Source organism: Bos grunniens, chromosome 8 (genome assembly GCF_055505025.1).
Source record: "Bos grunniens cultivar Pamir isolate PY7600 chromosome 8, Bosgru_T2T1.0, whole genome shotgun sequence".
NCBI classification, from domain to species: domain Eukaryota; kingdom Metazoa; phylum Chordata; class Mammalia; order Artiodactyla; family Bovidae; genus Bos; species Bos grunniens.
In genome coordinates, this window is record NC_141172.1 from 21,517,017 (window position 1) to 21,530,721 (window position 13,705).

Sequence of the window (13,705 nt, forward strand, 5' to 3'; positions counted from 1 at the left end):
TTTAGTAGCAGTCACAGAGGACAGTCCTTTATTTATAACACAAAGTTTGCAAATTAGCCTGAGAATGTGGAACTTAGGCAACGATAGCAATCTTTCATATCAATATAAGCAATAGTAACCTCTTTACTCCACCCTCAGTCCAAGCAAGAGCAGCTTTGACTGCAAGTTCCTTAACACAGTCAAGGGTCTGCATGTTGAATCCCTAAGTGTTCATTCTAGGAGAGGGAAAGCCCGCAGGACTGTGAAGAGCCCAGGAGCCCAACTTTCCTCCCTTTTGAGCAGGGCCTTGTACATAGTGGAGAGAAATCCTACAGCACTTGAAGTACTTTGCTGAGGAAGAGATTCTAGAAAAGTTTTTCACTCTCCTAGAATTCTGATGTCTTGTTCCTGGTCAGGGAACTAGAGCCTACAGTCTACAACCAAGACTTCCCATGCCACAAGTAAAGATCCTATCTGACGCAAGGAATACGGTAGATCCAGCATGCCGCAACTAAGACCTGGCACAGCCTAATAAATACATAAAATAAATGCATTTAAAATTCTTAAAAAACCCAAAGAAACCCAACCCATCAATGTGATCATAACACAAGGTGAGATATTAGGGAGATTAGGGTTACAATCAATAAAATTGTTATCATTTTTAATATCATAATTATTGTTACCTAGATTAAGATCAGGATCTTTTGGAATCATTTCATTCCCTTTCATTCTAGTTTTTTCAAAGCAACTTCTCATTGCCCAGGTGGATTTGTCATAGATGCACAGCAAGGCTGGTCTCCTTGACCCTGTGAGAGAGGGTTAGTGTTCTAGCAATGGGAGTTCTGATTGCTGTCTCCCATAAGCTAGTGTGTGTGACTTCTTCCTTCTCCCCTTATACACACCACATATGGATTAAAGGAAAGAAAAATCAGGTGGCTGGTCTTACAAAGCTGAGGGCAGTCCAGGGACTCAGGACTTGGCCTTCGTTGAGCTTCTCTTAGAGGCAGCCATGTCTCAGCCTTTCTGTTGTTCATATTGACCTGATCCTTCCCCTCTGCCACAGCCTAGGCCCCAGCTATGCGGGACTGAAGTTTGCTAATCCAGAATACATCACTGTGTCAGGGAAGCCACTTCCTTTCTTTCATATTCATGACATTGAGACTTACGCTTGTTTCCTAGTTGCCCACAAAACAACTGTGGAATTTTACTTTCTAGTAAAATTGCAAAGAGAAACAAAAAAACCTAACCTCTTGAAAGTGATGCAGCTCCTCGGGCTTTCTTTAGTTCCCTTTCTTGTTCTCACCTCATCCTGAATTACAACCAGAGAAGGAGCAGTGAGATGAATCTTGTCCAATAAGTCACTAAGTGAATATAAAAAGTTTAAATTAAAAATTACACTCAAGGAAAGAAGGCTATTTCTCCTGATCTAATATATTGGGTCTCAATGCCTGAATTCTCAGAGGAGACAGAGAGAGAGGAACAGAGATGCCGGGTGGAATCAACTGCCTGAACAAACAACTGTAACTCACTAGATTCTGTTACATAAGCTTCCACAAGAGACAACACCAGCACTGAACCTCCTTCCTCCAGCTCAGAAACTCTGAGCAGAACAAGTGTTGAACATTTTAATTAAAAGAGTTGAATAATAGAAACTATACTTGGCATAGTAGATATTATTTATCTGGGAAAAGCAAAATGACTGTGGTTGGAAATTCCTTCACCAGCTTACACAAACACACTTTTGCCCTCAGCATCTGAGCACTGATGATATTTTGGACATCGGGGGAAACGGGTCAGTAGAGGAAGTCAACACCGAGAACTTGGCTCCTTCAGAGAAACACTCCAGGGGAGAGATGGGTTCAGGAAGAGATTTATTTTCCCAACAAATAAACAAGCCCTCCACAGAAGGAGATTTTGAGGCCACAGGATGTGGTGAGCCTGTGCGCAGGGAGGGAGTCCAGCAGGTGAGAAAGGGACTCTGTCACTCAGAGGACAGGGGGTGGCTCCATGTGATCTCTCCCTTCTGAGTGAGGTGCTGCTGGGGAAATACAATTATCCTGGATTTAGAGACTCCTCACCCATGTTCCCTGAGTAGAACCAGGATTCTGGTGGGGGTATTGGCCCAGTCTGTGGAGGATGACAGGTCTCCAGCAAGAAAATGGTGGAAAGAAAGGGTGATGTCTGTAATGGCCCTGATTTGTGGTTCCCTAAAACAGAGCCACATGGACCTGCAGGAACGTGTTCTAGAAGGAAGAAAAACTCATGGACTGATAATAATCAGCCTCTTCTCTAAATCAAACACTAAGGAAAACCCATCATTTGTTTCAAAGAGATCAAAAGCCACAGTGATCTGGTAAACCCCTAAATAAATACAGAAACCATAGGGCTGAGGGAGCCTGGCTTCCTAGGTAAACTGAGAGGGGAAAATGGAGCCTAAGATGAGGGCTACAAATGTGTTCCTGGACAAGAGGAGAGGAACATTTATGCATGAGAGACAGGGAGCAATATGTGTGTAATTACAAATGTACTTCAATTCTAACATAAGATGAAGACCTTCTCATTTGATGATAAATATTCATTTGGATAAGCATGTCTGAAGTTACTGGGAAAAGGTAAAATTAATAGTTTAAATTGATGACAATTTCTTTGACCATATTCAGAATACATAACTGAAAACCAAAATAGGAAGTAAAAGTGTATAGAAATGATTAGAAAATGAAAATTACTGTGTTCCCTATTTAATGGCCTTGCTTAGAAAGAGTGGCATCAGAGAACCTACCTCAAGGTTCCACCAGACCCCGTCTCAGCCAGCCCAGCAGCAGCCTCATCTTCCCCATGGCCTTCGTGCTCTCTCTACTGATGGCCCTGGTGCTGGTCAGCTACGGCCCGGGAGGATCCCTGGGCTGTGACCTGTCTCAGAACCACGTGCTGGTTGGCAGGGAGAACCTCAGGTTCCTGGGCCAAATGAGGAGACTCTCCCCTCGCTTCTGTCTGCAGGACAGAAAAGACTTCGCTTTCCCCCAGGAGATGGTGGAGGGCAGCCAGCTCCAGGAGGCCCAGGCCTTCTCTGTGCTCCACGAGATGCTGCAGCAGACCTTCAACCTTTTCAACACAGAGCGCTCCTCTGCTGCCTGGGACACCACCCTCCTGGAGCAGCTCCGCACTGGACTCCATCAGCAGCTGAACGAACTGGATGCCTGCCTGGGGCAGGTGATGGGAGAGGAAGACTCTGTCCTGGGAAGGATGGGCCCCACACTGGCCATGAAGAGGTACTTCCAGGGCATCCATGTCTACCTGCAAGAGAAGGAATACAGCGACTGCGCCTGGGAAATCGTCAGACTAGAAATCATGAGATTCTTGTCTTCATCAACCAGCTTGCAAGAAAGGTTAAGAATGATGGATGGAGACCTGAACTCACCTTGACTGATTCTCACTGACTAATCCACATCACCCTTGCACACTCTGGTGTTGTCATTTCAGAAGACTCTGGTTTCTTCTTTAGCCACCAGATTTATTGAATTAGTTCAGCCAATACATAGTAATACTGTATTAGTAAGCAAGTAGATATAAAAGGGGTATCAGTCCATAAGCAATGACTTTTTGATGTTATTTATTTATATTTTATTTATTTAATGTATTCCTTTATCTCAATATTTTATATTTTCATATAAAATATATATATGCTTACATTGTATTAAAATTTGGAAAATATATTCCCCTATTTCATTAAAATTGTAATTTGTTTTGTTTATTAAATACTTATCAAGGTAAACTTCTTGAGTTTTTTTTTATTTTGAAAATCTAAATCCTTATTTTGTCTATATATACCTATCACAAAATGGTGTTTGTTCCCTTTATACTGTGGAACAGTTCTATCACTTTCCAACAAATGTCCGTAAAAGGTGGAGTTCTTCAAGTTTTCTGGTGGTACAGTTTTTAGGACTCTGAGTTTTCCCTCCAGGGAGCCTTGGTGGGGAATTAAGTTCCTACAAGCTGTCGAGGGTGCCAAAGAGAAAACAGGTAGAAAGGAGATTATGAAATTGTAGAAAATGGTTAGTCTTGATGTCATAGGCGTAACTAATTTATACCCACTCATTAAAGAATGGCTGATAGACATATCTGTGGGAAGCAGTCACCTCCTGCAGGAAAGCTGATGCCATACGGTGTAGACTGGCTGCTCCTGACTCCTATTCCTCTGCCTCCCACCTTCTCCTCAGCACTGCCTAACTGAGCAATTCACTCCCTTCTACAATACCTTCACTGCCTCCACACAGGAGCTCTGTTCTGTGCTGGTTTCTTCTAGCTGCATGGTATAGTCAGAGTGGAAGCCCAAGTGAAAGGAGAGTCCTAGAAATTCCAAAACCTCTGAATCCCAGCTCTGCTATTTACCAACAGTGTGACCCTGAAAAATCTCACAAACACAACAGGTCAGTTTCCTCATCTTTCATTTGAGGACAATAAGAGTAGTTTTCACAGGCTTACGGTTTGGATTCAATGAGTCCATATCACACAAGAGGCATCAAGCACTCCTGGCAGAAATCATCAGGACAGTGAGAATCACGGAGTGGCTGCCCTCAAGGGGGAGACAGGACAGCCGCCCTGAGACAGAGACTGGAGGGCAGCATGGAAAGGTGCTGGCCCTTTGGCAAAGGTATTTTCTTTCAACTTTGGTGGTTTCATAGTGTTTTCAGTGTGAGAACTTTCCTTGCTGTATGCTGAAGAGAATTCCAATTTCTGGGTTTCATATCTCCAAAAGCACTCCTATGAGTTCATAAAAAGCTCTTTGAGAAAGATGAATTAGCAGAAAATGCTTTGATGTACTACAAAGACGAATAATAGGGAAAGAACAGAGATCTCATATCAATCCAGAAAATCAAACACATGCAGAGGCAGGAAGGAAAGAGCAGACGCTCTGAAATGTATTTCTGCCCTCCAGTCCTCCGCTGTAAGGGTTGGATCCTAGGTCTCTTTTCTATAAAGTCCCTTGTCCATACTTGCTGGCAATGTCACCTCCAGAAGCCTCTGCATTGCTGCTGCTGCTAAGTCTCTTCAGTCGTGTCCAACTCTGTGCAAACCCATAGATGGCAGCCCATTAGGCTCCTCTGTCCCTGGGACTCTCCAGGCAAGAACACTGGAGTGAGTTGCCATTTCCTTCTCCAATGCATGAAAGTAAAAAGTGAAAGTGAAGTCACTGGGTCGACCCCATGGAACGTAGCCCACAGACTTTTCCGTCCATGGGATTTTCCAGGCAAGAGTACTGGTGTGGGGTGCCATTGCATTCTCTGCATTGCTACTGAAAGGCAAAACCCAACAAAGAGTTCAGAAACCAATTGTTACCCTTCTCATACTAAAGAAGTGGGAAACATTATTAATGAATGAAGTGTGATTTTCTGAAACCCCCAGGGGACTCATGCCAAGAGGCACCTTCCAGGATTGCTGCAGCTAGTGCCCTTGCCCCCATGGCAAGCCCCTGCTGACTCACCTCCACAGGAGACTCCACCTTTAGCAGGTAGGTCTGGTTCAGTCTCCTGCGGGGTCACTGCCGCTCAGTTCCCCTGGGTCTTGGTGCTCGCAAGATTTTGTTTGTCCCCTTTGAGAATGGAGTCTCTCTTCCACACAGTCCTGTGGAAGACTTGTAATCATATATTGCTGGCTTTAGAGTCAGATTTCCTGGGGATTCCTAGGCCCTTTGCTGGATTCGCAGACCTGGAAGCCTGACGTGAGTCTTAGATCCTTCACAACAGTGAGAGAACGTTTTTGGTTGTATTGTTTTCCAGTTTGTTGGTTTCCCATCTGGCAGGTATGGGATTTATTTTTATTGTGCTTGAGGGCCTCCTATCATCTCATTATAATTCCTTTTTTGTCTTTGGACATGGGGTATCTTTTCTGGGTGGGCTCCAGAGTCCTCCTGTAGATGGTTTTTAACAGCTCCTTGAGAATTCAGTGCTCTTGCAGGAGATGAGTGCATGTCCTCATACTCTGCCATCTTGAACCAGAAGCTAAGCCAACACTTTGATATTTGACCATCTGAAATATGTTGAAGCATCTCATGCACACCCACCATATCTTTTATTCAGCAACATGGACCTATGTTTGGCTGAGATTTGAACAGGAGGTTAATTACTGGAAATAGGTATGTTCTTTATCTTCAAACAGTAAGATTTTCTAAGAAGGAGTTTAATAATCAATATGTCAACATGCTGTACAGAAAATATTATTATTGAGGTATACCCAAGTTCCTGCAGTAACAAGCTAGGGTTCATTTATAAAATTGATAAACAAAGATCCCAGCAATTTATACATTTCATTCACCATATTTCAACTTTTATTATTTTAAGAATTTCTTATAGTCTGTAGTTTCCAAGATCAAAGTCTTTCTTTTCATTTTAAACACCTGTCCCCTACACACATCCTCCATCAGGACCTTCTAACTGAGAGTTCCTTAAATGGGGAGGAATTGATTCCACAGATCAGGAGCAAGTCTCCATTTCTTATGCCCACCCAGCATCCTGCACAATGGTAGCATACTACTGGTCCTCAGGGTTGTCAATAAAAGTGTAAGTGTAATAATGATAATAATAATGATGATAAGCTTAAAAGAGTTTTACCAATTAAACTGTTTGAAAATGACAATCTTGCTACATTTTTTGTCTTTATTTTTTGTGGGTTACTCTTGTCTTCTCAGGTAACCAGTATATTTGTTATCTGGGCATCTCTTTAGTTTTCCCTCAAGTTCCTGAATCATTTCGTCCAGTCGATTTTTCTGTCCTATGCTACAGTTTTCTCAGCTTTAAAATAGGGAAATGGGAGTGGATACATATGTACTTGGAGAAGGCAATGGCACCTCACTCCAGTGAGGAAAATCCCATGGATGGAGGAGCCTGGTGGGCTGCAGTCCATGGGTTCGCTAAGAGTTGGACACGACTGAGCGACTTCACTTTCATGCATTGGAGAAGGAAATGCAACCCACTCCAGTGTTCCTGCCTGGAGAATCCCAGGGACGGGGGAGCCTGGTGGGCCACCGTCTGTGGGGTCGCACAGCGTCGGACACGACTGACGCGACTTGGCAGCAGCACATATGTACTTATAGTTGGTTTACATTGTTGTACAGCAGAAACCAACACAACATTGTAAAGCAATTATTCTCCAATTAAAAACAAAATAGGGATAATGAGAATACTGTACTCCATTCAATATAGCATCTCATGTTATTTACTCTATATGATGATGATATAACAACTTACAAAATTATCATATATGAGTAGATTATATAAAGCATCCGGGACACATTAAACATAGCTGTGAGAGTTCTTACAGTGACAGGTGTATACAAAGTTTTCACCATTATTTCATATCTACCTTAAATAGGATTATGCCATATCTGTGTTTGTTCAACTCTAATTTTTAATGCAAAACTTCTACCTCTGTAAGTTAGAATAGGTTAATCTTTTCTAGTATTGTACAAAGAATATCTATACATTTTTAAATTTTACTAGCAAATGAAAGAATCTCATAGCTGTAGCAAGCACACCGAGATATTTACTGGGCATCAAGTCAACATGCAATCAGAACATTTGGCATATAAGGTGCCTATTAAGTAGCTAATGGTATATTAAGTGGAAACCTACATTATGCTTAATACAAAACCATCTTGATTATGAATTTTAAAGCAGCTTATGTGTATGAAATGACAGTTTTAAAAAGTGAATAAAACTCTCCAATGCAAAGCTATGTATAAATTTGAAAGTTTAACATAAGATCCTAGGCTAAAAGAGACGAGAAGAAAGAAAGATTTTGAAAATTGAGATGAATTATTTATGGTAGTTACTGGGTCATAAGTTTGTCAACTACAGCTTTCGCTCAATTGAACTGAGATGAACAAAGAAGTCATTTTGAAAACATTTGCAGATGATCTTGTTTGGCATAAGGAAAATATTTAAATGTGCTGTGAATTTCAGACTTATTTATACATTTAAAAATATTTTTCAACTAGTTGAACACTGAAGGAGAAAGTAACCATTTATATTAAATGAAATCATTTTCCCTTTCCCAGGGGCTCCTGTCTCATTCTTGTCCTCACGTCTTCCCACAGAAGGGCCCCAACATCTAGAAGATGCCAGTCCAGACTGTACGTGCCTTTCCCCTTTCCCTGAATCAGTCCTTTCCCCAAAACAGCCCTGAATCTGAAAACACACCACAACATACTCTGATTTCCAACCATCAATCGTTGCATAAAGGGGCACTGGTGTAAAGCGCTCTGGCTAAAATCTCCCAGGAAGGGGAGGATGGAAGCAGAGGCAGGGGCAGAAACCATAGGCTCCAGGCAAAGTGGCTGCCAAGCTCCCCTGGGCCGTTGGGCAGGAAAAGGAAGTTTCCTCACTGCTCCCAAGGTTCCACGAGATCCCTGGGCCCCAGCAGCGCCTTGCCCGAGCCCGGGGCTCCTGCCGACTGGGACTCCTCGGTTTTCCTTGGTGGATCCCACACTAGAGCTCAAGGCGCTTTACCTGGAGTTGGTGCCCACTGGGCGGGCAGGGCCATTGGTCTGTTACAGGGAGATCTGCGGTGCCCATCCCAGCCACAGAGGTGTCAGGAAGGCGGCCTTGAGCTCCTTGTAGAGCTGTAGCCCTGGGACTCAGTTTTGCTGAAGTGCTGAGTTTGGCGATTCCTGGTCTCTAGGAGGATGGCAATGGTGATGATCATGATTCTCCCGGGCTGGAGAACATCACCCTCCGTGTCATCAGGGAAGGGGCTGGCATCTGGTGAGCTTGGTGATGCTGCAGTTATTGGGCTGTGCCAGCCTGTATCCAGCTGTTCCCAACACCTTCCCCCAAATAAGGTCTTTAAATAGGTCAGAATTGTTACTTTCTACACTTTTATCAGTTTTGTTTTCATGGAGAAACTTTTCCCTTCTATCCTGGGCATCAGAGAATGTCACAGCTTCGAAGCTTCTTTTGTGTTATTACACTGGAAATGAAATATACTCATGGAAAAGTCTCAATCCAAAAGCAGATATTCATCTATATGAGTCAACTCAGCTTAAAATAAAACCCGAAGCTCAATCTAACTCTCTTCTTTAGTCTAAAAGAGAACTCAGAGGTGTGACTACATAGTCTATTCTGACAGTTTAAATTGCAGCAAAATAAATCTAGCCACAACTCTGCATTTCCTTTTTAAGGTCTAATACATAAGGTTTGAATACTTCCACAATGATTTACAGGCCCATAGTTCTCATTTTCTGATGGTCTACAGATAACAGTGGCATAATACTGAACATGGGTTAATTCACAGTTTCTTTATTCTGTCACCAAAGTGTGCTGACCACACACACATGTGACAATATGCTTGATGATGTGCATTCCAGAACAGTCAGGCACGAATGGTGACTGCCCTCCTGGGAGCAGGGCAGAGGACACCGAGTCAGGATGAGGAGGAAGGAGGCAACAAGTGCTCAGAGCAGCTGAGGGCCAGTACTCACAGTTGATGAAGAGGAGGGACTGGGAGCAGCAGGAAGTTCTACTCTCACACAATCTGGGGCTCCTGAGTATAGCCGTTCCAGACTTTTACTTCCTCCTCTAAAAGATGAAGACAACTTTAGTAGCAGCCATAGAGGACATTCTTTACTTCAAATAATACAAGTTTGCAAATTAGGCTGAGAATGTGAAACTTAGTGAATGATAACAGTCTTTCATATCAATATAACCAATTCAGTTCAGTTCAGTTCAGTCGCTCTGTCATGTCCGACCCTTTGTGACGCCATGAACTCCAGCACGGCAGGCCTCCCTGTCCATCACCAACTCCCAGAGTCCACACAAACCCATGTCCATTGTGTCAGTGATGCCATCCAACCATCTCATCCTCTGTTGTCCCCTTCTCCTCCTGCCCTCAATCTTTCCCAGCATCAGGGTCTTTTCCAATGAGTCAGCTCTCCGCATCAGGTGGCCAAAGTGTTAGAGTTTCAGCTTCAACGTCAGTCCCTTCAATGAACACCCAGGACTGATCTCCTTTAGGATGGACTGGTTGGAGCTCCTGGTACTCCAAGGGACTCTCAAGAGTCTTCTCCAACACCAGAGTTCAAAAGCATCAATTCTTCCGCACTCAGCTTTCTTTATAGTCCAACTCTCACATCCATACATGACCACAGGAAAAACCATAGCCTTGACTAGACAGACCTTTGTTGGTAAAGTAATGTCTCTGCTTTTTAATATGCTGTCTAGGTTGGTCATAACTTTCCTTCAAGGAGCAAGTGTCTTTTAATTTCATGGCTGCAATCACCATCTGCAGTGATTTTGGAGCCCAGAAAAATAAAGTCAGCCACTGTTTCCACTGTTTCCCCATCTATTTGCCATGAAGGGATGGGAACGGATGCCATGATCTTCGTTTTCTGAATGTTGAGCTTTAAGCCAACTTTTTCACTCTCCTCTTTCACTTTCATCAAGAGGCTCTTTAGTTCTTCTTCACTTTCTACCATAAGGGTGGTGTCAACTGCATATCTGAGGTTATTGATTTTTCTCCCCACAATCTTGATTCCAGCTTGTGCTTCTTCCAGCCCAGCGTTTCTCATGATGTACTTTGCATATAACCAATAGCAACCTCTTTACTCCACCCTCAGTCCAACCAAGAGAAGTTTTGCCTGCAAGTCTGTTAACACTGTCAAGGGTCTGCATGTTGAGGCCCTAGGAGAGGGACTAGATTCTAGGAGAGGGACTGCCTGCACGACTCTGAAGGAGCCCAGGAACCCACGTTTCCTCCCTTTTGATCAGTGCCTGGTACATTATGGAGAGAAATACCCAGTAGTTTAAGTTCTTTGCAGAGAAACAGATTCTAGGAAAGTTGTCTAATAAAACACACTTGCTCTGCTAATAAATGAGATAATAAGCAGTCCCTTTCCTCAACCTCAGTAAGTTTTAGACCACCTCTGATGCTACTTTTTAAGCTACAGATTATGTTATACTTCAAAATCACACTGAGAGAAAAAGAAATCAGATTTCTGGTTAGGAAATTTTTTAAAGGATATTTTTTGTAAAGGAAATTTTTGTTCTAAAAGAACAAAATGACAGTTTTTTAAAAAAAAGATGTGGAGAGAAGGAAAATGGCTAAAATGCTGTGTTTTGAGGCCCACCAAAACCAAAGTCTGTGAGAGGGGGTTGCCCAAAGGATTGTGAAGGAACAGATCCCAAGATTCCGTGCTTACAGCAGTCCTAGAACATTATGAAAAGATATCTTACAGCACTTGAATCCTTTTGCTTGGGACCAGCATCTTGAAAAATTGTCTTATAAAATAATAGCTGCTCTGTGAAGAGTATAAATGAGGTAAACAGTCCCTAACATCATCCTCAGTTAGTCTCAGACCACCTCTGGTGATATTATTTTAAGACAGAGATTTTTTTAATGGTTATGAGACCAGGAAATCAGTTATAAAATGTGACAGAGGAGAGGATGACAAGAAATGGGACATCCCTACACTTTCCCTGCCACCAGAGAAGATGGCAACAGTACTTCTAAAGCTATTTCTTGGGTTAGTATTTGGCGTGAAGTAAGAAAGGACTTCTCTTGAGTATGAAATGTTAAAAGGCACCAAGTCTAAGCCATCAAGATAAATAACACTGTAACTCAATATTAAAAAATGAAAATACCAAAATACATGCGCTGAACAAAACATCAAAATTCTCAAGAAAGACAGGAAATGCCCTTTTATTTTCAAGACCATATGTGTTTTACAAAGAAAGGCTTCACATTGCCAATGAAATCTGGGCAATTTTCATTTCACCTATAAAATTCTTCCCAAAGAAAATGAAAAGATCAGACGTGGTAAATGCCCTCAACGCTCTGTACAGGACACTGCCTCTTCTTCCTCTGGTTCCTCTCTCCCTCTCTCTCTTCCATCTTCTTCCTTTCTTTTTGACTGCACAGCACTGCTTGTGGGATCTTAATTCCCAGACCAGGCATCAAATTCACACCTCCTGCACTGAAAGCACAGTCTTACTCATTGGACCAGGGACATCTGCACTAATCCTTTTTTCTACACTACACTCAAGGTGGGGTGCTGGCAGTGGTGTTTCAGAAACTCAGCTTAAATAAAAATTACTTAAGACTGTCACAGAGTCACAAGAAATTGTCAAACAAATACAGAAGTGAGCTTGAATATATTAATGAGTTGGCTTCCATTTTAATGGAAGTAAAGTAAAATCATATTAAATTCTTGTTTCAGTATAAATAAAACATAGCTTTAAAAGAATTTAATAAAATACTAATAAATATTAAATTATTTTAATACTCATATTTTAATATATTATCTAACATTTAAATATTTTCATAAAATGAATATTTCAATACTCACATATTTAATATCATATATTTAATATCTAAAGAATATTTCAAAATAAAAATTTAAATATTTAATGAGACATATATAATTAAATATAAATTTAAATGCATAAAAATACAGCGCTGTGAGTTTGAATATTCTTACTTTCAGCTGTTCAATACTGTTTAATATTGAACAGTATTCAATATTGAACAGCTGAACTGTTCAACTGTTCAGCTGTTTAATACTTCCCTACTTCAAGGCCAGTTCCTTGAACGACACCCTGAGAGTCCCAGAGCATCTCCAGGGGCGCACAGCACCCCTGTCCTCGGGTGGTGGCCGCGCTCCGACTCACCCGCAGGGCGTCCCCAACACCGTCCAGTCGTCCCATGGCCGCCGCCAAGTTCCCCTTTCCGTGAGCTGTCCTTTCATCGGGCCAGAAAGGAGCCCGAATCTGTAAAATCGGCCCCCAACTCGCTCTGATTCTCCGCTTCAAACGCCTCCCAAAACGCCTTTTCTTTGTAGAAGTGGCCTCGCTCAAGTTTCTGTGCGAAAAGAAAGCACAACACTCAGGGGAAAGCAGAAAACGCAAGGTTCCAGGCTTGCTACCACACAAAATGTCTCTGGCTAGGGCTCAGATTGAAGATTTCTTAGTGCACTACTCAAGGAGCACCAACTTAGTCTCTGAGCAGCGATGCCTTTCCTGCTGAAACGGCTGCCACACCCGCTGAAACGGTCTCAGAACTCGAAAGCTCACTAATAAAACCGATAAGAAGACATCATCCGCCCTGTTGTGAACGCCCAGAGAGGAGCACTGTGCCAGGACCAGGGGAAGAAACCTTTCGCTCATTGATTAGCGGTGTCCGCGCGCCGCCTGTTGGCCTTTCAGTGAATCGCGGAAACTATAGCCAAGATCTATTTGCTAGTGGCAGGAGTGGTGCTCTGCTCCATCTCTGTCTGTTCTCTTGACAACAAATTCTTCATACATTTGAAACAGATGAAAACGATCCCCTCTCAGTCATGCCTAGAGCACAGACACCACTTCAAGTTTCCTTGGAGAAGAGAGAATATCACCCCAATCCAGATGACTCAAGGCACCTGTTATCAACAACGGATGCTCCTGCAGATCTCAGCCTCTTCACCACGGAGAGCAGCTGTGCTGCTTGGAACAGCGCCCTCCTCAACAAACTACTCCAGCCTGAATGAGAGCCTGGAACAGCTGGAAGAAGTGGCTCTGGATTGTCCCCATTTGGGAATTGCTGTCCGGAAGTATTTCCAAGGAATCCATCTCTACCTGAAGGGAAAGGAATACAGCCCCTGTGCCTGGGAGGTTGTCAGAGTGCAAATTGAAAAGTGCCTTTCCCTCATGTAAGAATCCTCAAAATAATTCGACAGATACAATGAAAATTACACTTGTGACAA

At 42.7% G+C, this 13,705-nt stretch overlaps 2 protein-coding genes and 1 pseudogene across 5 annotated transcripts; 2 read left to right on the forward strand and 1 right to left on the reverse strand.

Moving 5' to 3' along the window:
* On the reverse strand, nucleotides 1–13,239 carry LOC147366778 (uncharacterized). 4 transcript variants are annotated; one of them, XR_015169076.1, is made up of 5 exons: nucleotides 12,961–13,239; nucleotides 12,639–12,828; nucleotides 9,455–9,551; nucleotides 2,759–3,273; nucleotides 1–1,340 (listed from the first exon to the last, which is right to left on the reverse strand). XR_015169076.1 is itself a non-coding variant. In XM_086414294.1 (3 exons), the coding sequence occupies exons 1-3, from the start codon at nucleotides 13,131–13,133 to the stop codon at nucleotides 9,540–9,542; spliced, it is 375 nt and encodes a 124-aa protein (XP_086270420.1). In that variant the 5' UTR covers nucleotides 13,134–13,239; the 3' UTR covers nucleotides 9,253–9,539. The 4 variants fall into 4 exon arrangements, 1 of the variants encoding a protein (XP_086270420.1); XM_086414294.1 differs by lacking the exons at nucleotides 1–1,340; nucleotides 2,759–3,273 and having other exon boundaries at nucleotides 9,253–9,551; XR_015169078.1 differs by lacking the exons at nucleotides 1–1,340; nucleotides 2,759–3,273; nucleotides 9,455–9,551 and adding an exon at nucleotides 11,655–11,939 and having other exon boundaries at nucleotides 12,961–13,147.
* On the forward strand, nucleotides 1,840–3,402 carry LOC147366779 (interferon omega-1-like). The gene has a single exon (XM_086414292.1). It carries the CDS (start codon nucleotides 2,815–2,817, stop codon nucleotides 3,400–3,402), a length of 588 nt encoding a protein of 195 aa, XP_086270418.1. The 5' UTR covers nucleotides 1,840–2,814.
* Nucleotides 13,188–13,705, forward strand: LOC147366780 (interferon omega-1-like; annotated as a pseudogene).